Consider the following 27,000-nt stretch of genomic DNA (forward strand, 5'->3'; position numbering starts at 1 on the left):
TGCATACAGTAATAAGTCCCCTGGGCAACCAGCTGATGATTAATTCTAGCCTGGGTGCCATTCCGAACTTAGTCCCGCCCACAAGGTTTGAGGTCGGGAAGTTCGGTCTGGCTCTGCTCCATAGTAGCGCGAGTATGATCGCCCACCCTCTGGCGATCCAATCAAATTGTCAGGGCGGGCTTTATACGATGATGGACAGATGATCAACAGTAACGTAATCAACCACGTGACCAAAGCGCGCTTGGGCGACAACAACAATGGCTGCCGCCGGAGAGTTGAGGTGAGAAGATTTTGCTATTAGGTCTGTTATAGAAGATATCGACAGCAAATTAATTTTTAAAGAGGAACAGAGAAACGCGATCAAGGCTCATCTTCTTATTCTAGGCGTGCAACTGCAAGCTTTGATTTTTGTTGACAACAACTATGCGTGGCTTAACACACGTCACGCACTCCGTTGCTCTTATTGGTTGTAGGTCTATCGAATTGAGTGCGGAGGCATTTTTTTTCCTGGTCCGTTCAAAACACGCCCCATAATCACAGCTCTATGGAGCAGTATCAGACTCATATTCTGACTAGAATTGAGTCGGACTACGTCAGGCTAGATTAATTCACCATCATGTACCAAAAGTAAAGCTGCACAATTATTTTACTAATCCATTCATCTACTGATTATCTTTTCAATTAACTAAAAAATCAGAATCCTTTAGTAACTTAAGATTTCTAAATGAACAAACATTTGCAAAACAGATAGACTTAAACTGTTTTTTTAAAGGCCGATACTGATTATTTTGATATCTAACTAACCGATCTCTGATTGGGAGCTGCTAATTTTTTTTAGCAGATTCTTGAAGCTGATGTTGCTTTCTCATTCTCCATTTCTGTGGTAAAAATTACACAATTATAACTGTTAGACAAGTTGCAGTTTAAACAAAACATTTTATTTTAGCAAATAGAGGGGGTGAAAAAAGCATATACTCTGCCTAATCTCAAGGTATACCTGCTCAATCCACTGATGAATCAGCAGATGCATGGACATACTCGTCGCTACGATACAAGAAAAACAAAGCAAAAAAAAAATGCTAACATTGGCCAAAAATATAAAAAAATTATTTTGAGTTAAAAAATAAAAACTTCACTGCACATTTTAAATGAATTGCAAATGGTAAAATATGAAAAAAAATAATAAATTAACTATTTGCTCATCTCCTCTGAGTGGGGCTGAACGATTTTGCCTAAAATCTAAATCGCAATGGTTCTAAACCAAAAATTGCTATAGCAATTTAAATCTGATTTTCCTTTGCACTAAGCCCAAGTTTGTAGATGTTTCACCCCAGGCTTTTGTTGTTTTTTGAAAGCTTGCTTACCCAGACCCCGTGGTAAAAGAACCTTCCTGTAACGATGCTATGAAAAACTGTTTACTTTTACTTGCATGCATGGATCTGTGTGCTAGCTAAACCTCTCTCTACCTTTCTGTGTCGTAACACACCCCCTTCAAGCATTTAATCACCGCCTAAAGGCCTGGAGGGACTAATTAAGTGCCTTACTCTTGTTAAATATAGTGTGATTAAAAATCAGTGCCTCTGCGATTTGAAAATTGTGTTTTGTTAAATTGCGATTATATTGCAAATGCAATTAATTACCCATCACCAGTGTGATGTTCACCTTTAATCTTTAAAGGTTTTTTATGGAAGTGTGGTCTAGTGGTTAGGGAATTCATTTGGAATCCAGAGGTTCTGAGTTCAAGTCCTCCTCCCACAGACTGCTACTCTAGGTCCCCGAGCGAAGACCCTTACACCCACACTGCTCACCGGGTCCCGCACAATGGCAGCACACTGCTCCCCAAGGGCATGGATTAAATGCAGAGAGTTAATTTCCTTGCTCTGCACTTGTGACAATGTAATGACAATAAAGTTGAATTCTATTGTATTTCTATTATATTTTACTTGTCACTAATTTTCCTCCCATGGTAATGCCCAGCAAGCTAGGCTACAGTCCCTATAATCTTACATTTTTGAATAGTATGTTGGACTGTAGACACATTAACATCAAGCTGCTTGGAGAGGCTCCAATAACCTTTAACTTTAACATGATTGTCTACAATTTTCTTTCTAATCTCCTGATATAACGCTTTCCTTTGGTTCTCCTATTCCATGTTGAGTGTTGTAAACACCATGTCACCATACAACACACTTGTAGCACTGTAAATAGGCCAAGCGACTGATTACAATATTGTAGACAGCTGTGATGCTAATTAGTGGAAATGTTTCTTGGTTCATATTATGTTCTGTTCTTTTTTGTTGAGGCCTGTTTAATTAGTTTATTTTTTAAATCATTCTGTTTAAGCATGGTTGAAAGCATAGAAGAAAATTTGGCTTCATTAGTTGGGGTGGGGGGTGGGTTGCAACTCATACAAAAGTTCAGCACGTTTTCTAGTAGATTCGTTCTCTGTATGGTTCCCCCACTTTCGCTTGCATCTCTGCTATCCCTCTTCTGACAAAATGTATGGATGCAAGACATGAAAAACTGGACAATTTGGGGTGCAATAATCCATGTAGATTAAAAACACAGTTTTACCATTTTTATGAGCTTAGATATATAAAATGAGATTCATATATAATACATTTTTTTTCCTTTTTGGATGATATTAATAATATATAACAATAATACATTTGATTTATCAGCACTCTTAATCAAACAAATATACTTTATAAGGTTATTGATAGCTTTAAAATGCGGAGAAGGATCTCAAAGTGGATATGCTGCCCTATGGAGCCAGTGAAGGTGTATAGGAGTGTATAGGAGGGGTGTTACACAGTTCATTGAATGTAACTTACACTTGACTTTTAAAAAAAGTATCTTATGCGTCTCTTTTTTTCACACATCCTGGCTGCGGGTCTAATAACCAAACACACATAAAAACACATGCACACAGGAGACCAATTCAAAGAACCGTGTAAATTAATACACCTAATATTACAACCCTTCTAGATTAAGTGACACAAGAGAAGAAAAATTTACAGTAGCAGCCCCCCCTCACCAACCGTCGTCTTTTGCAGACCCATCTTCTACTCCAAGATCGTAACTCTTTGATGGTTTAGGTTATCTCAAAAATTCAAAACGTAACAGAAAGGAGAAAAAAAATACTTGCAACCCTAAATTCTGATTACGGTAGCGCGTAGGACCTTAGCAGCACTGTGACCCGATTCCATGGCATATCAGATGTTGGTAAAGTGAGCTTCTCAGGAGTGACAGCGCTACTAGCTAATAACACAAGAAAAGATGGAGGGCTAATCAAGAGCTTGTGGGTGGTCTAAACTCAGGGAACCGGGCTTCAGTTTGAGCTGCGGTTTTCCTTTTAATCCTAGTGCTCGACAATGGTCTGTGTACTGTAGCATAACAATGTTTTTAGAGATAAAAAAGTAGAGGGGACAAAAACAGACTTTTGAAAAAGTGCAGGGGACATGTCCCCTGTGTCCCCCCCAAAAATTACATCCGTGGTTGAAATCAAGCTCTAACTTTCATATGTTTCAGATCTTCTTATGTATTCTTTCTTTAGTCAGATTCAAGTTATCTCTATGATTACCGTAGTGTGTGTTTTTTCTTTCCTTAAAGGAATAGTACACCCAAAACATGATTAGCCTTCATTTTCTACTCACCCCCATGCTGAACAACACTCTGGAGTACTTTTTTGATATCTCAAATGCATCTGGAGATCTGGGAGGCTTCTTGCTGTCTGCTGACATTCAAATAATGGAGGTCTATTGTGCCCGAGACAGAAAGGTCCATAAAAGTCCACAAAAACGTGTCAATATTCCCCCATGCTGTTCGTCCAATGTATTCCAAGTGTCCTGAGTGGGTAGCATCCAGAATTTACTCGAAACGAAGTCATTTAGAATGTTTTTAGAGCATAAACAGTAGTGTATAGGATTTCCTAAAAGTGCGTGCCTGCGCGTTCACGAGTCTACGGAAACCGCGGCAGACCAAACCAGACGAAAGTGCGCAGCAGACAGCAAGAAGCCTCCCAGATCTCCAGATGCATTTGAGATATCAAAAAAGTACTCCAGAGTGTTGTTCAGCATGGGGGTGAGTAGAAAATGAAGGCTAATCATGTTTTGGGTGTACTATTCCTTTAAATGAGGGGTACCAACATTATTGTCCATGTGTGTAGCTTGCCTTCATTAGAGCCCTCTGTGTTCATCAGCAGGCGGCATAATAATTTCTGTCAAAACAATATCACCTCGATTAAATATTAATTTAGTATTAGTAATGTAATATTTGATCAAATAAAATGACTAAAGGCTTTACTGGCTGACATTTTTGGATTCCCACATGATTCTATTGGGATTAATTTACTAATAATGCCAGGATCGGGATGGTACGTGATAAAAGTTACTGTGAGCAGACAGGAGCTTGCACCTGTATTTATTGATCTAGCTAATGTATAACATTAATTATTTATCAATAGATTTTATCTAATGTAATAGTACATGAGACACTAAATGCAGCCTTTTATAAGAAGGTATAAGAACAGCAGCCAAAACTCAATTGCTTACATTGCAGTTATCCAAGAACATTTTTTAAAGACTGCTTAAGCAGGACTAATAACTGTACAGAAATTATTTCCAAATCTGCCTAATAACTCTGGGATTTTTTTGGAGACATTTTCAAAATAAAAAATAAGAGAAATTAGACTTTAATTGTTTCCTAAGCTCTTCATCTGAATCTACAGAAAATTTCATTTTCGCATTAGTATTTCATTGCAATGCAGCTGCAGATACACTATATTGCCAAAAGTATTTGCTCACCTGCCTTGACTCACATATGAGCTTAAGTGACATCCCGTTCCTAATCCATAGGGTTCAATATGACGTCGGTCCACCCTTTGCAGCTAGAACAGCTTCAACTCTTCTGGGAAGGCTGTCCACAAGGTTTAGGAGTGTGTTTATGGGAATTTTTGACCATTCTTCCAGAAGCGCATTTGTGAGGTCGCACACTGATGTTGGACGAGAAGGCCTGGCTCTCAGTCTCCGCTCTAATTCATCCCAAAGGTGTTCTATCGGGTTGAGGTCAGGACTCTGTGCAGGCCAGTCAAGTTCATCCACACCAGACTCTGTCATCCATGTCTTTATGGACCTTGCTTTGTGCACTGGTGCACAGTCATGTTGGAAGAGGAAGGGGCCAGCTCCAAACTGTTCCCACAAAGTTGGGAGCATGGAATTGTCCAAAATGTCTTGGTATGCTGAAGCATTCAGAGTTCCTTTCACTGGAACTAAGGGGCCAAGCCCAGCTCCTGAAAAACAACCTCACACCATAATCCCCCCTCCACCAAACTTTACACTTGGCACAATGCAGTCAGACAAGTACCGTTCTCCTGGCAACCGCCAAACCCAGACCCGTCCATCAGATTGCCAGATGGAGAAGCGCGATTCGTCACTCCAGAGAACGCGTCTCCACTGCTCTAGAGTCCAGTGGCGGCGTGCTTTACACCACCGCATCCGACGCTTTGCATTGCACTTGGTGATGTATGGCTTGGATGCAGCTGCTCGACCATGGAAACCCATTCCATGAAGCTCTCTGCGCACTGTTCTTGAGCTAATCTGAAGGCCACATGAAGTTTGGAGGTCTGTAGTGATTGACTCTGCAGAAAGTTGGCGACCTCTTCGCACTATGCGCGTCAGCATCCGCTGACCCCGCTCCGTCAGTTTACGTGGCCTACCTCTTCGTGGCTGAGTTGCTGTCGTTCCCAAACACTTCCATTTTCTTATAATACAGCTGACAGTTGACTGTGGAATATTTAGGAGCGAGGAAATTTCACGACTGGATTTGTTGCACAGGTGGCATCCTATCACAGTTCCACGCTGGAATTCACTGAGCTCCTGAGAGCGACCCATTCTTTCACAAATGTTTGTAAAAACAGTCTGCATGCCTAGGTGCTTGAATTTATACACCTGTGGCCATGGAAGTGATTGGAACACCTGATTCCAATAATTTGGATGGGTGAGCAAATACTTTTGGCAATATAGTGTATGTGACAATCTGGGGGGGAAAAAAATAAATTTTCCTCCCTACCTTATGCCAGCAGCATGTTGGCAGGTAGGTGGCGCTGGTATTGGTCAGGGTGGAGGGAGATGGAGGCAGTGAGGCCTGCTGCATGGAGATGGTCTGATGGTGATAGGGGTGATGAGGCTGAGCAGAACAAACAGCAGCTCCATCACTACTGGGCTCTGCTGCAGCTTCTCCTCTGGTTACCTGGAAAAGGGAAAAAAAGTCTCTCAGCCCAAAACTGAAGCACAGAAATATGCAGAGGGGGTAGGGACACGTTGGTTTGAATGTTTTACATATGTTTAAATGATGCAATATAAAATAGCATATAAATGATCCCTAAAATCCAAACTTGTTCTGTTTAAATTAAATGTGGATGGCATGTTTTCAATGTAGAAGCATAATGTTGATCTTATTGATCACATTTAAAACCAAGTACAAAGGTTCCTGCTTGGATTGTAGTATGTATATAAGAAAATGCAATTCGTGCATACATTTTTTGAACACATTAAAATGTTTCTGATTAATTGTAATGAACGTGCTTAAGTCCCACCCCTAGCGAGTATGTATCCTTGTAGAGTGTTCCCAATAAACTGAAAATGCTAGAAACATTTTCTGATCTTAGGACTCAGAGAAGCTGCTTTTTGCATCATTAAACCACCCGATCCTAATTACCTTATTTGTTTGAGGAAATGTTTCCATGCAAAGAACACTGATGTGAAATCATGAGCTTTAGATTGTTAACCACGTTTACTTGGTCTATGTTATGACACTTGTCACACGTATAAACAATATGGCCCTAATTACTTTCAGTGGGTCCTTAAACCCTGCAGTGACTCTTCTATAAAATCTTACACACCTAATAAAAAAACTGATTTTGTGAAAATGGTTGAGTAAAAATCAGCAACAAACAGCAAATAACCAAGAAAACATCAGATCAAAACCACTTAGAGAGGGAACCTCTTGAAAGTTCACCTTCTATGTGAGTGTGATAGCTGCAGGTTTAACTCTTCCCTCCCATTACGTGGCAAACTTGTGATATCGCCTTATTAACCCATTACCATTCAGTGGCAAGGTCCGCTTAACGTCAAGCAAACATTTAACTCACCAGCTCAGAAGAAAAGCAGCAACCTCTGTGTGCCTTTTGATCCCCTTTACTTCCTGAAATCAGCACAAACCTTTAAAAGCTTGACCGACGCTTCGCTACGTTTTGCTTCTTTTTAAAGTAGTAACTTCTTTCTTTCTTTTGTGCTTCTTTTATTTTTTATCTGTGATTTGTGAAATGTGAACATGTGTGTGAAAGGTGTACTACTACTGCACAAAATTGCCCATACTGGGACAAATAAAAGCTACTGAACTGAACTTCTTTGCTTTTCTACAGAGCTCACGCTTCAACCTAATGTTCATTTTGGTGCATAATCCTTTCATGTTGATGTTGGCATCATAACCAGAGAAAATATCTATTTTCGGTTAAAATGTATCCAAAATAGGGCAGCAACTAACACTTATTATGCTAATCAATTAATCTGTCGATTCTTCTGTCGAGGTCTTTTGTTGCCTTTTACAGGGGTTCTGAAGGCCTCGCCTATTGAGCCAGGCCAACAATTCCCTTTAACGACCCCCTTTCAGAGACATAGACAGGTATGGGGCATTGCAGTCTAACAAAATAAACCCCAATTCCAAAGGGGTGGACCCATTCCTTGGTTTCAGTTTGCATGTTGTCTGAGCAAAAACAAGGCTTTGGCCACTGTATAAAATCTAGAACTCAATGCTATTTCTGACATTTGAATTGACAAAAACTTCCTGGATGGGAAGCAAAACGTCTTAAAACTTGGAAATAAAGTCCACTGAATTGTTTTTGAATTTTTTTGGAATGACTATGACCTGGATGACTGAGAACCTTCACCAGCCTAATCTGTCGATTGTTTTTTCGATTTATTGCTTTATAATTCCATAGCAAAAGGTTCTTTTAAGAAGATTTTATACAGAATTAAACCAGGTGAAACAAACTCTCCAACTTGTGGAGTTCTGGAAAGAGCATATTGACAGGAAAGTTTTCTTATTTATCCTAATTGCCAAAAAAACTTATATATTCTTTTGTTTTTATATATAATTATTGCTATCTGCTTAATCACGAAAATCATATTAATTGTTTTAGCCCTAATCCAAATAATGATTTATATAATTTTTTTCTTTAGTAAAATGTAAACATGCAACTGTTCTATTAATGTGTTATTATTCTAAAACTGAACTTTTTTAATAATAAACTTATCGACATGCAAAAAAAAAAGAAAAGGAAAAAGACTACATGAGGGTTTATGTTCTAAAATCTTTTGCATCACACTGCAATTTTCCTGTTGAGTGATTTAAGGCAGAGGTGAGCTACAGTAACACCCCCAGCCTGTCATTGTTGACCTCTCACCTGTAATTAAGCACTAAGGAAACATGTATATTTGCTTTACCCCCCCCCCCACACACTCACACACAACCATAGTGTTTTTTTGTTTTTGTTTTTTTATCACATATGGGGACATTTCATTGCATTGACTTTATATGGCCCAACCCAGACCCTTTCCCTAAGCTGAACTATTACCAACATATACCCTACCCTAATCCTAATCTAAATTAAATTCAAACCTTAGTCCAAACATAACCCTAATGCAAAGAACAGAACTTTACCATACGGGGACCAGTTGAATGTCCCCATATGTACCTGTAAGTCCTCACATGTAGGATATTTACAAAATACTTCCCCAACATTGTAGGTAGACCAAGAACACCCACACATCTGCACACTCTATCATTTGGTTTTGTTTTACCTCCTTTCTGCTGTGGTCAGGTGGGTAATGAGTAAAGACAGTCATGGGGTTAAAGGACATTCCAGCTCTCAGTGCATTTCTGATTTCTCAAAAAAAAAATTTTTTGTTGAGCTTTTTAATTGACTGTTTTTCTTAAGAGGTGGACTTCCATCTCGATGCAACATTATTGTGTTTTTCGTTGTCTTGGACCATCTTATTTGGAAGTTATCTTTTTTATTATTATTATTAAGGAAAGTTTTAAATCTGAAAAAAAGTTTTTTTTTCCAGAGTTCTTCATATATTTTCATTTCTTCATTTTTTTTCTCTGTGAGAACCGTCCTTCAGAGTCTCTGTAAAGTGCCCTGAGATGATGTGTGTTGTGAATTGGCACTATATAAATAAACTGAATTGATATGAAATTGAATTCTCATCTGATGCAAAATGTTCAAGCATCACAGCCTTAGTTGAAGTTAATTTCCAACATTTAACAACACTGACAAGCCACAGACCTACAGAACCCCTCACATTAAGCACTTTGTCAATGCTGCCAATTCTGTCACTCTTTTGCTCTGTTGATGTCATTCACACCACAGACTTTTCCATGAAGCTGCTTTCACTTCCTTTTACAAAGGAAGAAAAACTAAATCAAACTCTGAAAACATTTCAGTTATTAGTAGAACAGACAAAAAAGGGAAAAATTATTTTGTATTACAAAGATGGATTTGCTAAACTCCTGCACCTGGACAAAATATTCTTTCCCACGTTGATACAGAAATCTTCTCTACTCCTCTTTGGTTTTTTTACTAGCCCTACCACTGAAGCTCATTTTTACTTCAAATAAATCCGGCATCTTTATATTATACCGAGTTAATAACATAGACTGAGCGTAGAAACATAGATAAAATGATTTCTGGGTAAATAAATGGATGGATCAGGGGCGGATCTAGAAAAATATTTATGGGGTGGCAAGAGGGGGGCAGGAATTTTTTAGGGGTGGCAACATATGGCATTTGTTTACACTGAATTTAATCACAGTTATCACAGTTTGGTGAGAATAGTATGTACAGTACTAGTGTTTCATGTGAAACAGTTCATATTAATAATACATCGTACAATGTGATCTCACTTAATAGGAGATAGAAGAATGATAACACTACTTCTAGAGGGGCATTATCACAGGAAAGGTATTAAGGTGAGACACAGGTGCTGAGTAGTAGATGTGTGAGATTGACTGTCAGAGAGGCAGCTTTGCAGCATTTGCACAAGAAGAAACTATAGAAAGAAAAAGTTCCCCATCAGAGATCTATGGACTGAGCTGGACTAAAGTGAGCATAAATACACAGTAGAAATAAATGGGTGAAGGCACCCGAACAAGGTACTGGACATCTATGTAATGTTTACTCTGAACACACATTTACCCCATTTGTTCCTCAGTAACTTGACATACAGCAGTTAAGGCAACATGAAAGGGACATTTCATGCATGTAAATATGCTGTAGATAGAGCTGCATATGGAGGACCAACTCTGCCATATTTAAAAATAAATACAGAAATAAATAAATGCTCAATAAATAAATAAGCATACAATTAATTGCCACCAAAAATACAATCAAAAAATACATGTAATTAGAAATTATATTATAATGGCAGGCAGAAAGAAATAGCGGCGAAGAAATAACTAGGGTAAAAAAATACAAAGGAAGAATAAAACAGACAAAAATATGATAACATGCACATAAATAAATACTTAAAAATATAAGTAATTAAAAAATGAAGTTGAAGATAATAAATGACAAAAAAATTAATAAGGTAAATATTAAAAAGGCAAAGAAATAAAAAGAGTTATATACCTTTATGACTAGCTGTATAATTTAATTTCTACTTACATTTATTTGTTGTTTGTATTTTTGGTGGCAATTAATTGTATGCTTATTTATTTATTGAGCATTTATTTATTTCTGTATTTATTTTTAAATATGGCAGAGTTGGTCCTCCATACTGCTGTATCAACAAATCAACAAAAAGGCGGGTTCTGTATGTTACATCAAAATCTCCACAAATCTGAAAAGAAGCAACATAAAATTACATTTTGCTTGTGAGTAGGTTCATACGGGTCATTTCTGGATAGTTTCATATTATATATACAAAAAAAGAAACAACAACACTGCTTCATATTAAGCAGGATTTACACCAGTATCACATTCTTAACTTTTAACACTTTTGGTTTTATTAAAGGAAATATCAGATGTTCTCAGGTGCCAAAACAAAATGTAACAGCGCTGTAAAAGCTCACCAGAGAGCATAACATAAAGTTAACATGACTATAACAGCTGAATGCAGCGATTTCCATGTTGCTCAGCAAAACGCTTCACAAATTTATTTAGATCCAAAGCCTTTGTGCGTTTTGATTTGAGTTCAACCAAACTTGATAGTCTCTTTTCTGTCATAGTTGACCGCAAATATGTCTTTATGAGCCTGAGACGTCAGGCCTACCTAACATCATAGATAGAGAAATAACGTTCTGCAACCTGACTTTTATCATCTCAAAATCAACATTGCAGCTATGCTAGCAACATTGAGCTTTCATTATGATTTCATTTCTCGATAGATAGTTAATCAATTTTTACCTGTTTCATCCCGTTTCTCCTCTCCCCATCACCCCTGGCTCCCTCGCTTTACCCCATTCGGTTTTCAAAACAATCAGTCTCAGTCGCTCTCGCGTCATCTCGTGCTGCATTCACTGCAGTCCGACTTTGGAAATTAGCGGTCGTAATTCTGAGATTATCCATAATTTATAAGCCTCGCCACCCCTACCGCCAACTGGGGTGGCAGCTGGGGTGGCAAGGCCGTTATTTAGGGTGGCATTTGCCACCCTATGCCACCCCAGTAGATCCGCCTATGGGATGGATGAATAAACCAATGGAGGAAACAATGACTAAATTAATGGATTTATCTATAAGATTTCTATTAATATTTTCTATTATTACCCTGGTCCAAACCTGGTAAATTTGGAATCAAACTCTATACTGTACCACACTTTATTATAATAATTCAGTATTTTCCCAAAAACAACATTCATTATATCACCTAAGGTTCTGGAGCAGCACCACACCTCAAGCACACCTCTAATTACCCAGCAGTATTCCTGAACCCTGTTGACCCAAACTTCCCAGCCTCTCTGATAATTTTCCACCCCACCCTCCCTTACCCTCAAACTGTTTTCAACTATCCCCTCTTCCTCCCCTGTATCCAGAGGTGTCAAGTAATGAAGTACAAATACTTCGTTACTGTACTTAAGTACACTTTTTAGGTATCTGTACTTTACTCAATTACTTATTTTCCCTCCTCCTTCTGACTTCTACTGATTACATTTTCACACAAGTATCTGTACTTTCTATTCCTTACATTTTTAAAACAAACGTTACTCGTTACTCTTGGCTTTGGTTTTATGTTTATAAGTATATATTTCACGTCATGTGCGCCATCCAATCTAATGAAAACTAGTGTCATTGGATGAGTCATATAACGCAAACACTCATTGGTTAGCTAAAGGAAATCATTCATTTCATCAGCGTGAATTGTCTATGCCACGCTACAATGTCGGATTCAGAAAAAGATGTTGAAACGTCTGAAAGGTCGGACACAGGCGAGAGCGATCGGGAGATGGAGACCAACAAGACCTCCCTCATCCGTGGCCCTATATCAACAAATTTTTCGGAATACTGAAAAAATGTAGCTTTCAATTCATATAGTGGCATCTGGCTGTTTTTTTGAAGGTTACTTTAAACTTTTATACTTTAAGTAGTTTTTGGAGCACATACTTTTCACTTTTACTTGACTTTTGACACCACTGCATTTATGTGAATATAAATCTTGCTTTTTAATTGTCACCTCCTATTATAAAGTAGCTGAAGTACCCTTCTGCATCAGCTCCATTTGCTGGATGCCCAAATTTATACCATTATTTCTGCAGTCAAGGGCCACACAAATCGATTACAAGGGCTGCAGAATATGTTCAAGTTTCAATCATCAAGTGTTTAAATCCTGCCTGTATCTCATCATAATCATCATTATGAATATTGGGGGGGCTTTGGCCTCCCCAGGTGACCAAATCTTCACTTCCTGTTCCTCTAACACTTTGACCCTTTTCTTTGATAAACTTTCATATTCAATAGGAGAGGTGATGGCCTAGTAGTTAGTGCGCTTGTGCTCTGAGAAGGTTGCAAGTAATAGGTTCGATCCCCACAGCCTCCACTCTGGGTTCCTGAGCAAGAACCATAATCCCAGATTGCTCCCTGGGCACCACACAATGGCAGCCCACTGCCTCCAAAGGGGATGGGTTACATGCAGAGTGAATTTCTGCATTGTGGGACAGTAAAGGGATTTATTTAATATCCAGGTTTTGTGGAGACAAATAAAGTCCATTCAGGTTAACAGTGTCCTCTCTCCATGAGGACACTGACACCTGACACCTCCCTGAGTAATAACCAGCTGTCCAGCTCTCACCTGGAGGATGTCCTGGATGTGGTCCAGCTGCTGCCTCAGCACCTGTTTCTGGTGGAAGTTGAAGGCCGGGTGGTTGGAGGCCATGGTGAACAGCAGCAGGAACTGCTCCTCAGTCCTGCCGTCGTTCAGTGCCAGCCCATAGTTATTGATCACCGTGTCGATGTGGGTCAGGGTCCGGTACAGGACCCCCGCAGCCTCCCGGTTATCCGTGCCCAGCAGAGCCAGGGAGACCAGGAGTTTGCTGCGAACCACCTCATCCGTGATGTTGGTGAGGCCCGAGAGGTCTGCGGGGTTGTTGGCTTTGATCTCCGCATCCCGCAGAGAGTGGTAATCCTTGCGTGCCAGGTACTCCAGGCAGGAGCCGAGGAAGCGAAGCTCGATGGGGACGCAGAGGTCCAGGAGGCCGCAGAGGAACTCCGCTCTGTGGGCGGAGGTGAGGGTGGAGAACCAGCGGTACACCCCCTCTCTCCGGACGCAGCTCCGGCTCTCCACCATCCTCACACCTGGAACCACCGGGATCAGATTAACCTGTCGGCGCTCACATCAAAGGCACCGAGCGCGTGCGTAAAAAAAAATCTTTGTAACTTTTCTCCAAACTTTTCCCCCCTGTCACTCTTTGTTCCCACGGTGAGGAAAATGAGAGAAGAACAAACGTTTCCTTTGTTTTCTGATCTCTTCCACAATAATCCGGTCGGTTCTCCTGAAGCCTGGCGGCCGGTCCGGACGGGTTTTTGTCTCTCCACCGAGCCCCCCTCCGCCGCTCGGACCTCACACTTCCTCACACTGTTGCTGCAGAAACACCAACTTTCAAACACTTGGTCTCATTTAAGGAGACGTAGAACTGTGCAGAGACTTCGGGGCCGGGCGTCCTCATGGTCCCAGTAAACAATTTCAAGTTGGACAAAGCTTTAAGACAAACCCGGAGCAGCCCGGGGCTACAGCGCTCTGCAGCTGGGAATGGCATTTAGACATTTCAGAGACATTACCTCACCAGACACTGTTGTGCAAAGAGCTCCCACCGTTTAAATAGTTCAGTCTTTGTCAGCCGTTCGCAAAGTAGAAGTTTAATCCTGCCTGAATGCTGCCATTACTTCAGAAAGAGAGGAGAAAAAAAAAACAGCTGTGGAGAGCATTATTCCAGCTCTGGCAACAGGCAGGGCCCATAGAGAGGTATGCTCTCCTCTGATTGGCCAGGCCGCCCGTCTTCATGAGCTCCTGTGTTTTGATTGGTGCAGAGGGGTTTCCGCTACGCTTCTACTCCACATCTTTTCATGGCTCTCTGAAGTACCTCAGATGAGTTAATGACTCTTTAAGGTTCCAGAAAAAAAAAAAAAGCGTTGCACAATTGTCTTAAAACATACAGTATTATAAAGTTGGAAATGTGATGCATTGTCTGCGTGGTTTAAAATAATAGAGATATATGTTTCTTTTTACACCGAGAAACCTTTGGGAAATAAACAAGATTCATTTTGTGCGAAGGTGACATGAATCATGGGGAGGAGCTAGATGGGGGGCCAGGGGTGGCCATGGCCACCCTTAAGGTCCTACCATTTTTCCCCTCTAATACAGACAGTGGAAGCAGTGATACTCTCAAGTGGAATGTTTTAACTTATCAAAATTTTAATTTTCTATATGTAAACAAGTACCTGACAACAAAATAACACTGTGGTTAATTATGCACATCAATATACTAACATTAAAGATGATAAATACAGAATCCATGCTCTTTTCAGAACTAGATTTTGTGTTATATTGGGTAAGAAGATAATTATGTCTCTGCAAGTCATCTAAGGAATCTTCACTGAAATCAGAGATAAATAACTACTTTAACAATAAGTAATCTGCTTAATGTAGATATTAGAACATGTGAATATAAATTTTATGCTGAATGATTATTAATAAAAGTACATAAGTAATGACAATAAATAAGATGTCCGCCCCATAACTAAAAACTGAAAGAATTTTGTCCACTATACCTTTAAGTCAGACAGCATGGATGTTTAAATATATGTGTCTATTTGTTAGCAAAGGCTGTAGGAAAGTATAGTTTGTCTTTATGTAGAAAATATGGACGTGCTCGTTCCTTTTCCTTTTGGAAAAGAGTAGACTGACCCTGAGGTTCTGGCACCTATCCGATTATGGCCACCCCTCAGTGTACATTGCTTATTGCCTGGCCAACCTTATTAAAATTTTCTGGCTTTTCTGAGATTTTGCTCCATGTCAAAAAGATGCTCTGCTCAATTTAAGGGCCAGTTTAAGATTATTCAAGTTTTCTAACACTATCCTGCAAGAAATCCCCATCAGAGCATGTCTACATCTTGGCAAGGCTGAACATGGGTCAGTTTTAATTTAAAGCCTTACTCATTTACTCTGCGACCAAAAGTGGAGAAACATACCCTCTGCATCATTACACAACAACAAGATCCATACTGTCATGTTGTTTACATCAGACCTCACCATTTCAGTGCTTTAATTAAAAACATGACTCGTCTTAAATGTTATTGTCCAGTTTTGGACAGAGTGTGAAAGCTCGAAGATCCTGTTCTAAACTGAACTGGGAGGGATTCTCTCTGGTCTTATGCTGCCATATCTGCTTCAAGTCTCAGCCTGCTGTTTTTTCAGGGATGGTAATCTGCATGCCTTTGCTGCAGCAAGTTATTACCAGTAATAATTCTGCATTTTTACCATCTAAAACTAATCTCCTCATTCTCCTCAGATTTCTAAGGTCAACAACATATTTTCAGTAAATTACAAGGAGTGTTGGCCTAGTGGTTAGAGCAGTGTGCTTGTGCTACTAAGTATTAAAAGTGTGCATTTATGTATATACAGATTATAAATCCTACAGATCTTTAATAACATATTAGCACATTTTAGTTTTGGTAAGATGTTGATACATTTTGAGGAAATATATGGAAAGCAAAAACAGAAAAATAGAGTTTTTTAACATTTTCACTGTGATGTAATAAAATAATTTCTGATGTGGAATAACTTAAGACAGCCCAAACATTTATTCACTGCTTTAAAAATCGCACCTATACAGTATATTTTACAAGGTGAAAATTTTGTTACCAAGCCTTTTTTCTAGGGAGGTTTTCCCTCTTTAAACTATAGACATTCATTCCTAACCCTATCTAAGGGCTTCTAGCAGCAAAAATCAGGAGTTCTAGATGGATTAGTCTGAAATAATACACATTTTACATCATAAAACAAGGTTATGCTTGGTTAATAAAAGAAAAAAAAAGATAAAAACTAGCCTGATAGAATATGAAGCATTTTGCTGCAGCAGCACCTGGTGATTTTAACAGCAAATAATTCCCAATTAGATCTGCCATGTATCAGAGGGTGTTTAAAAATATATTAAAAACCATCAGTGAAAAACAGGAAGCTGAGAAGAAGTGGACTCTGCAACATGAGAGGGACTAAAACAGACAGAAATCCACCAAAAACTGTCTGGAAATTAAGAAGTGGAAAATGATGGGCAATTTTATTAGGATGCTGTGGAGCAACATGAAGAAGGCTTGAATCAAGAAACCCACCAAACATCCCACAGCTGGAAGTGAAGAGTGGATATTTTCCTCAAGCTGGTGTCAGATTTTACGGGGCAACACTGGCTATAAAAAGGTGTCTGAATTGAGGTATCCTTCTCCTCAGTTTATTCTGAAGAATCCAGGGGTGTTCTGAGGTCAAAGTAGGTCTCAGTCTGCCCACTGTTTACATTTTATCACTACTGCACTTTAAGAAATGGAAATGTTCATTTACTATCTGGAAGCTGTACTAAACAAAATCAAAGTTGTTTCGGAGTCTAAGTCTAATGTGACTAAGTATCAGATGGTCGACAGGCTTATCTATTCTCTAAGCTTTTTTTTTTTTTTTACTTAAAATAACGGAGCAACACCCAAATTGCTGCAGAGAAGGTCCCAATACATCTATCTGCCCCTAACCTCTCCATCTTGGCATCAGTCAGGAGCAAGATATTTGACCTAACTTTCTAGTGCAGAGAAGTACTCCCAAACTGGAGAGAGCAGGTCATCTTTTTCTGCTTGAGAAAAATCACCTCAGTATTTGGGGAGTGATATTTTGTACTTCTTAATTCTGGAAAGGTAGCAACAGTTCTGCTGCTAAAATGAGGAGGTGAAATAGAGGCAGTTGTACCACAAGAATGACCCCTGGATAGAGCAGCTGCTAGAAAAAGGGGACCTGAAGAATTAATTCTAAAGAAAATGCATCAATCCTGATCAAAATCTTTGTTTTATGCTAAAATATGTCAAGCATATAATTTTCCAGATAAAGGTTCTAGATCGATTCTTGATTCTCAAACACTGACCACCAATATGCCTTACATATGTTCATTATTAATATCCAACTCCAGATATTGTATATGTATTCATAGAGGCAGAGATAACCTTGCCTTTTAAGCAGGGTTAACTTTAATGCAGAATTTGTCAAATAATCAAGAAAGGAGGCATTCCTCCTTTCAAATGGTATTTCCCGTTTTAAAGCTTTGTCCAGAAGATGGCGCCAGATATCTAAGTTTAAATCTAATCATTCCACACCTGCTGCAACGAGAGTCTTTGGACCCTCAGAGGGGAAAACAAAAACATGCTCAGACAGTTCAACATCTAAATTTAGAAACTCTTGCACCTTCTTTGTCTTCTTCATCAGTCCATTACCTTCTATCTACCTCTCCTCATTACAGACAAAATAGACCACGCCCAACGGCAGAGGCCCCGTCCCCACATCCTGGCGAGGAAAACTCGGTTACGGTTGCCATGGTAACCACGCTCTTCCTTCCCTACCTGCTCCACTCCCTCATTGCATCAGGGATGCTGCAAAACTGCACACGTAAATCATTCAAACACATCCATTCACACACACCCACACTAACACAAACACACAGCAAGATTAAACTAGTCTACAAAAAACAGACAAAAAAATCACAGGAGGCGAAAAGTTTTCTTTGAAACACTTTCATTATTTTCTCCACACAACCGAAAAACAAAAAACAGAGTATTTCCTGAAAAGAAAGAAAGAAAGAAAGAAAGAAAGAAAGAAAGAAAGAAAGAAAGAAAGAAAGAAAGAAAGAAAGAAAGAAAGAAAGAAAGAAAGAAAGAAAGAAAGAAAGAAAGAAAGAAAGAAAGAAAGAAAGAAAGAAAGAAGAAGGGAAGTTCAAACCTATAGAAAGAGCTTGGCATGCTGTTGCATGCTGCAGACTAAAATGGTGGCGTAGGGCCTCGTCGCCAGGCTGAGGGCATACAGCAGAGCCTCAGACATTTTTCCTGGGATCCAGAATAAAACAAAAACCGGCCCCTCAGGCTGCAGGTAGACCCAACCAATTAGTTGTAATAAGTTGGAGAAACACCAGAAATGTACCTACAGCATCATTTCCCCTCAATTCCTCTTTATGAAATGTATTTGGACTGTTAGAAAGAAAGCAGGATAGAAATAAAAGAAAATAAGCTTCAATGTCCTCTCTGCCTTCCTGGAAGTTGTTACTGATGGTATTTAACACAATGTTGAAGAAGAATGGAAGTATGCAGGTAAATATGTAACAGAACAGAAGTAGATGACAGTTTCTGTTTTAAGTCCTGAGCCAGACCTCACCCAGACTTGCTCCTACAAAAAATTTGCAATCCCTCCACCTAAAGAAATACAAAAAAATGTGCAGTGAAAACATCTAGTTGTAATTTTAAATGGACGTAGACCTCTGATGGTTTTTAAAATGATTGAATATGCAAGGAGATTCGATTTTTACAACAGCATCTAAAGATGTGATGGTGACATCAGGAGTACAGTATTACAAGCAGCTGCAGTAGCCTTAAAAACATTTCTTCAGAAAACTTAAGGTGGGCCCAACATAACAGAGGACTCACAGATCCATCAGACAGCATTACCAGTATTTAATAATGCTCGATAGGGACTCCTTCTTTAGGCTTGGATAAGGCCCAGTTGCAACCACCTAGTATGATGAAAACTAACAATGTGATCACTATCAACCTCTTTAGAGTGTAAACATGCTTTTTAAGCACCTGTCTGTGTCCCTAGTCAGTCTGATCTGTAGTCTTCTGCAACCCCATCACTGCACTCATCATTCCACCACTTCTAACCTCTGCTGTCGTTTCCAGATGTTTTCCCTCCCTTCAAGTCAAAGTATCACCGTTACCATCTCTGATCTACTTGTGGACAGAATTGCATCAGAACTCTCTTTTTGAGAGCTGATAGGTCATTTGTCGTTGTTAGTAATTATTTGGAGGTTGTAGATGTTCCAAGTCTCCGAAATGCAACAAAAAGACAATTTAGTGTTCTTAAAATTCCAAGCTGTGATTTGCAGAAGTATTCACACCAGTTTATATGTTCTTTCTTTCAAATGTATGTTACAGACCAACACAATTGGGTAGTGAAAGGAATATTATACATGATGCTAAAAGACATTTAAGATTATAAGAAGTTTTTCTATATCTAAAGGCATGTCTTAAACCACCCAGGGACTGTCAGGGCAAGTACAGTCCGATTGGATGCAGAATTTCTTCAAAAAGTAATTTTAAAGTCTGACCAGAGAATATTGGTAGGATACAGGTCTAGCTTACAATAGGCTATTTTAAAACATGAATACAATTTGATTCAAACCCATCCGTTGAAGGTCTGGCAGTGAATTTAGGTTGGATGCTGCAAGATGAACATCTACCCCAATCTTAGACCCTCTGCTGTCTGTATCATTTTTTATCATGATTATCCTATATTTAGCTTTATGCATCTTCCCTCCTGGTGCATCAGGGGGTGGGGGGATTGTTCTATAACCAGTGGGTTGATGGTTCAACCCGCTGTCTGCCTTAGTTGTTCCTTTGGGCAAGACACCTCGCCCACCTTGCCTGTTGGTAGTGTTCAGCTGCTAAAGCAGCATCACTTCTGCCAGCCAGTCCCAGGACAGCTGTGGCTACAGTGTAGCTCACCACCATAGGTAGTTGAACATGTGTGTGATTGACTGAATGTAGTGTGAATCATTTCAGAGTCCTTGGATTTGAGCAACACAAAATGTCACCTCTATGTTTTCTTGGAGATCTTGGAGCTTCCTACAACACTTTTGGAAAACTACAAATTGGAATAAAGACTCGATAAAGAAGACATTTGTTTCAATGGCTAAAAGTTGAATTTCAAGAGATTGCCTGAACTTCTTCCACTTCTCCCAAGTTCTTCATCTATGCACCTTCTGGCTGCCTCTCTGATCATTACCCTCCTTGCCTGGTGTGCAGTTTGTGGGGAATTCATTGCTTACCGAGTCTGCAGTTGGTCCATGTTCTCTCTGTGTTCACATGATGGACTGGACTTTTGATATTATTGGTAAATGGTCTGTACTAATATAGCACGTTTTCAAGTCAGGAGACTTGACCAAAGCACTTTACACTACATTCAGTCATTTTCCAATTCATTCACACACTGATTGTGGCAAACTACATTCTAGCCACAGCTGCCCTGCGGCTCAATGGCAGAAGAGAGGCTGCCATACACTGGTGCCACCTGGCCCTCTAACCACCATTAGTAGGCAATGTGGATATAGTGTCTTGCCCAAGGACACAACAAGACAGAAGGCCAGAGCCGGGGCTCGAACACAACTCCAATTGCAGGGCAAACTCCTGCACCTGACTCCACTGCCGTCCCACATTATTGAGAATCTAAACCTGCTTTAAAGTGAACCAGAACTATCTCCCTGAACTCTCTGTTTGGTTCTTGGGTCTACATGGTGATGGTTCTCTGATATGCCTCTAACAAATCTCTGAGGCCTTCATAGAACAGCTGGATTAACACTAAGATAAAACTAAATAGTTGGATTCTATTTACTCATAACATGGCAGCAGAAGATAGTCACGTAGGGATGTCCTGATAAATCTTCTTAATTTCCTGCTAATTTTCCCGATACAATATTAGCACAAATCATTTGTACTTCTTTTTATCTCATCTTTTATCTATATATATCTTTTCTCTCAAATAGAACACAAAAGTAAACAGCTACAGGTATAAGAAAGACTGACCTATTTATTATTTACCAATGGGTCACAAAAACATTAGACTTAAGTATAACAGTATTTTTCATTTGCATAAAATAAATATAATACATTTGAAGATGGGAACCTTGAGTTTAATAAGTTTTGCACTCAGCTGCAATGATCTTTTCAGACTTTAATTAAAAAAAATGTAGGATGACACTGCAGACATCGCTGCTACTCCTGTAGCGTAGCGTTTTATGCTCTGTTAACAGACAATGTGGTTGCAATCATGTCGGCCATGTGTGCGGGATACAAGCTCTGCTGGATAAAATACCAAAGCGGAGTGCTTTTCTCATAGATTTTTGATGAATGCCGATATAATCCGATTTTTTTTCTTCGATGAATTCTATTATCAATATAGATATCTAAACATATAGATATCTATAATCTTTTGATGATGCGGTAACATCACAATTTTCCCATTGTGGGACAATAAAGAGATTTTCTCTGGGATTGGATATCTCCAGTAGGTAGCTGTAGTGGACTGTACCCAGGTAAGGCCAGTCAATAGGGAAATTATTCGGACTTTTTCAATCAAAACCCAGGTATTATTCTCCTTCCACTTTACAGGCATGTGTTTTGTTGTGTTGGTCATCAGCATCATACAATATGTCTAAGCTATTGGCTGAAATCTGAGAAAATGTTGGAAATGCTGTCAGAATACTTCTACAAGGCACTGTGGAAGAAGTATTTCCTCTGATCCAAACTTTGTCTGAACTCTTTCATCTCAAATCTGCAACTCAAAGGGATCCCCATCCTCTGACTGACTTGTCTGGAGGTGAACAGAGTGTGAAGAACATACCTGGTAGCTTGTACCTGTAGCTCAATGTGAAAAGCTTTGATAAAATTCATAAGCAGCATGAGAAGCAGCTAAGCTACTTGGAGAACACAGACATATAAAGTGGTCTGTTACAGATCTACATCTGCACACGCTGCGTGGGTTCAGATGCTCCCACATGCACACATGCATTCAGGATGACATGAAAAATGAGACTAAATGAGCGTGGTTGGAAGGAGAACACCATCCTCAGGTCCTGAGCACAAACCCAACACCCCCAACCATCAGTAACAGCAGCCTGGCTTGCGGAGGAGGTAAAAGGCCAGAGGTTTAGAAAGAGGATGGGTGGGTTGCAAAATAAACAATACAATCAACAACATATTGCAAATGAGAAGAGATAAAGTTAATAAATAAATGTAAAGATACAAATGTTTTTAAAACTATAATCTGACAATGAAACAGTCCATCAGTTCTGTCTGGACTGAGGAGTCAGACCAGCTCAGTCTGTTAGGGCCTATAGGAGCTTTGATAAGTCCAACATCTGGACTACCTTAACTCCCTGCAGCCAGGATCCTCCCCTGGGCCAATCTGCTGTCTTTGGGCTCAGCGTCTCCTCCACCCTGCCTGGACCCGGCTCAGCACGGGTTTCCCCCGATTTCAGCCCGACTAAGGCTGGAGCCCTCCTTGGTCCGGATTGGTCAGCCGGGAGATGGAGGCGCAGCAGATCTGCTGTAATACTCTTATGATTTTGTGGTGTTTCTAGCATAGGTAGGTTGACACTGAAATCATTGCCGCCTTTAAATAAAAAAGTGGATAAACAAAATAGCCACTCCGATGTTGAGCAGAATCACCATGACAACCAGGATGGAGCTGTAGGCCTGCGTGGGAGAGAGAAAAGAGAGAAAAGAGAAGGTGTCAGAATGAAGCAAAGCTCACACACTTAAAGGCTGTTTTCAGTTCAGGTCATTAGTTGGTATCCACTCAACATGGGCATGAGTCCCACATTCAATTGGTACTTTTAGTCTTCATTTGATCCATTCTTTTATTCATGGTGGAATAGTTATAAAACATACAGCTGTTAGGATTTCTGAGAGAAAAGACTGAGTGGGTAAGTAGAATTTATGGTCAAATCAAGATAGAAATCCCGAATGTATACCCTCCTATTATTGTTTTTCTAAATGTCTCTTAACAAGAGGCCAAATACGAACACACACTTTCTGGAGCTGCCAAGCTGCTCCTGGAATCATTCCTGCAGGATATTTCAATCACAAGTTCTCCAGGAACTGATGAAATTCATCTAAACTGGTTGGTTTTCTGCACACACCAGACTGTTAAACACAGAGCGAAGTGGGAGCTTTGGGATGAGCCGCTGATTATGATCCTGCTGTTCTTATTGGGGTCAGTGTGCAGCTGGAACACCGGCCTGTTTCAAGGCTTCAACTGTCTTACAAGCATCCAGGTGGCTCATTGCTTTATCCAACTGCCTAGAGCAGATCCACAGCATGATGATTCCACTCCCATGCTTTACAGTTGATACAGTTTTCCTATGCTAAAAAGTCTCACTCACTGTTCGAAATAGACTCTTGGGCCATCATTTCCAAATAGCTAAAGCCTGGTTGTTGTTTTGTTTTTTTTCAGCTGGAGAAATTTATCCAGGGATAAAGCCACTACATAACATAAATGATCAGATCACCCTTAAAATGTCGCAAATGCAAGTGCACTTAAAGTATACTATTTTCAAACCTGAAATTGCTTGTAGTTTAGTTATCAATGATCTACTGATATAAGTTAATGTTTTACCAGAATGTGGCTTATACTAAAAGTGTTCTAAATGCCTATATATATTACATATTACAGATTACATATCACTGGATAGTAGAGAGTGCTAAATCTATTGAGTATTTTATATACTTTGTTAGTTTTGTATTCTTTTATTGTTAGTACTTTTATGTGATTGAATTGTAAAGCAAATGCGATCAGCCTTTATTCCTTTTATGTGCTTTACAAATACATTTACATTGACATCAAAAGTGCTTCAACAGAGTGCAGTTCACCTCACAATTATTGTTTGTTTCTATCATAATTCCGCCTGCATCATGATCTATCTAGCTGTTGATTTAAGGTGGAGTTGATCGGTTTGGTGGAAATAAATCATTGTTCAATCCACTTTCTACTGGTCCAATCACTGGCAGGGAATAGGCCCTCAGTAAAATGCTCCCACCACCATGCTTGACAGCTGGTCCAGTCATACTATTTGTCATTATTATCCAAAAGATCATCCTTCGACAGTTGAATGATAAAACTTTTCTCATAAAGATTTTTGAGTTGTCTATGCTGATAGCGGCAAATTTAGAGGAGAAATGGAAGGTGTCCATGGTGTTTCTGGTATCTAATAAAAAAAGAACTAAAACTATTAATGTTCTCAATGAAAACTACAGCTGGATCAAATCTGCACATGCAACACTGACAGCCAGCTAGTGATATAATAATAAAGAAACTTATAAAATATGAAAAAGGATTCATCTACTATCTGTTAGTTGTGTCGCCTGCTTTCTCCAAACCTTGAAACCTTGAAAATAAATGTGTTTTTATTATACCGGTATATTAAGATACATACACTCCTGCTCTAAAGGGGATGTCTTGTGTAGAGATATCTCAGCAGATGCTTGCTGACAGCACAGGTCGCTGGGCCTTCACCCTGACGACCCGGGCTGTCAGCAAACTCACCAACCACCTGTCCTTTTTTGGATAAATATGAACACAGCAGTCCAGTTCACTCACTAATTTCCACACTATCCTCTATATCCAGTATGACAATTATAGCCTGTTTTAAATACATTTTGGTCTTTATTAAGGATGTATCTGCAGAAGAGCGGTTGTTATAATTAAGGCTAAAATAAGAGGGAGATGAGGGCGATAGGATGTGACTCCATGCAGATCTGTGAAAGGCCGAGGAGCTTCATCGGTGCCACATTGTGGTGGACGAAATATCCCACCCTGAAAGGCTTCTGCTGATCACCATGGTGTTAGGCTTATTAAAGATCTGTGTCAGAGATGATTAACCCATCCAGAGGTTGGATGTAGATCTGATTGTGGTTTATATTCACATTATTTGGTGTTAGCTCACAGCTCAAACCTATCTTGTGTTCCAGTTTTATACGGTAATTATAAGTTACAATTTTGCTAACTTTGCATATTTTTACTCAAACAGTTCAGTTGACAAATAATCAGATACAGATTCGCCGATTATAAAGAGCTTTACCAACATTATTTTTGCTTTCCTTATGATACAATTTATTTTGTGATGCGACCAATGTTGCTTCCATCTCTGTACTTTACAATTGGTATGATGTTCTCTTCTTGTTTCCAACAAATACTAAGTACTGGATTTTTCACACCATCATATGTTAAAGATCTTGGGTTGATTCCCAGATTTTACCAAAAAAAAAAAAAAAACTTGTACCTGAAAAGTAATCAAACCTTCCTTACACCCAGGACTTTTTTTTTTCTTTTCTGTGTTTATATCAAACAGAAAAGCAGTTTCTTTTTACATCAACAGATATATCTCATACAACCTAACACTTTAAATTAATCTGACATGTGTTAACAAAGAAAAGTCTGACTTTAAAGAAAATAATAAAGATGGAATGATAGGGAGCCCTGGGATGGACTGGTGAACTGTCCAGGGTGGGCTCCACCCCTTGACAATAGACTGCTAGAGATAGACACCAGTCCCACCGCAACCCTGATGGAATAAGCGGGGGAAGATGGATAGAAAGATAAAGATTCTCTCTTAATATTCTTAATATTAAATCATATATAAAATTAAACCAAGACATTATAGTGTGATTTCATGTTGGACAAGAAAAAAACAGGGCTGGTGTGTTTATGTAAGGTGAGTATAATATATATATATAAAGTGTAGCTACCTTTTAAAGATGTTGTGATAGTTAAAGATATGCCACTATACAGTGCATTAATCCATCACTTCTCTTTCAGAAGTGAATTCAAGTCTTTGACACAAGAAGTTGCCCCGAGCTTGTATAACGTTAGAGTGTTTTTTGATCCTCAGCAAACATTTTAGAATAGACAGAGCTATTCTAACAATTCCTATAATTCTCATTGAAATAATTCAAAAATAACTTTATCTTCCTCTCACAGAGATTTATTTGAGCTCTTATCATTTACCAGCTTGTCAAGCGAACTGCAATGCTTCCTTGTGTGGTCCACCCAGATAAACCGCAGAGCGGCTGAAAGGCAGCGGCGGGGCAGCTGACCAGGATCAGGGGGAGAGCTCCGATTATGTAAACACACACCTGTTTAGAGCCTCCTATGACGACGATTCGTCGCAGATGCTTCAAAGACATTTTTGTTAAATCATCTCCCCTTTCACTTTTAAGAATGTAGGACTCTAAGGAAGGCTTACAGAAGGTCTGAGTATCATTGGACAGTTGGCAATAGGGCATATTTCTATCCAAGTAGTTATATTATTAGTAACATATTTATCTATAAATGTTCAAATATTTTTAGCTATTCCCTTTTTTTTCTTTCCCCCTCTAAGCGTTGTTTTAATTATGGTTGCTGTGGAGGGTAAAAGGCTCGGTTATCTGGGGAATCATCTTCATGTAAATATGTGCCAATGGGAAGCACAGAGGTTCATTTCTGTTCCATGATGACTGGGTGATGCTCCTGAGTGGACGCAGAGGGGCTCATATTCAAAGCTTTTCCTGCAACAGTGAATGCAAGGAAAACAAAGCAAGCATCTGTTAAGTGTTTTGCACTAACAGTAGGACACTCATTTATTTACTGAGTGACTGGAGACGTGTGTAGCTTCTCA

General features: G+C 39.4%; 2 protein-coding genes across 3 annotated transcripts in view; both read right to left on the reverse strand.

Annotated features, from left to right (window-relative positions):
* Positions 1-14,499, reverse strand: part of zcchc14 (zinc finger, CCHC domain containing 14) — a 36,614-nt gene extending 22,115 nt beyond the window's left edge. The window contains exons 1-2 of one of the 2 annotated variants that reach the window (XM_038290972.1): positions 13,347-14,499; positions 6,070-6,249 (exon numbers count right to left, since the gene is read on the reverse strand). In XM_038290972.1, the coding sequence (XP_038146900.1) occupies positions 6,070-6,249; positions 13,347-13,841 (675 nt within the window). In that variant the 5' untranslated portion in view covers positions 13,842-14,499. The remainder of the gene's footprint in view (positions 1-6,069; positions 6,250-13,346) is intronic. The other variant, XM_038290970.1, reaches the window with a different exon arrangement.
* Positions 14,500-18,302: 3,803 nt separating this feature from the next.
* The window catches only part of jph3 (junctophilin 3), a 58,966-nt gene continuing 50,268 nt past the window's right edge, over positions 18,303-27,000 (reverse strand). Inside the window, exon 6 of the mRNA XM_038290986.1 lies at positions 18,303-23,041. Coding sequence (XP_038146914.1) covers positions 22,961-23,041 — 81 coding nt within the window. The 3' untranslated portion in view covers positions 18,303-22,960. The remainder of the gene's footprint in view (positions 23,042-27,000) is intronic.

The sequence above is a fragment of the Cyprinodon tularosa genome, unplaced genomic scaffold (genome assembly GCF_016077235.1).
Source record: "Cyprinodon tularosa strain WSP-4 unplaced genomic scaffold, ASM1607723v1 ctg290, whole genome shotgun sequence".
NCBI classification, from domain to species: Eukaryota; Metazoa; Chordata; class Actinopteri; order Cyprinodontiformes; family Cyprinodontidae; genus Cyprinodon; species Cyprinodon tularosa.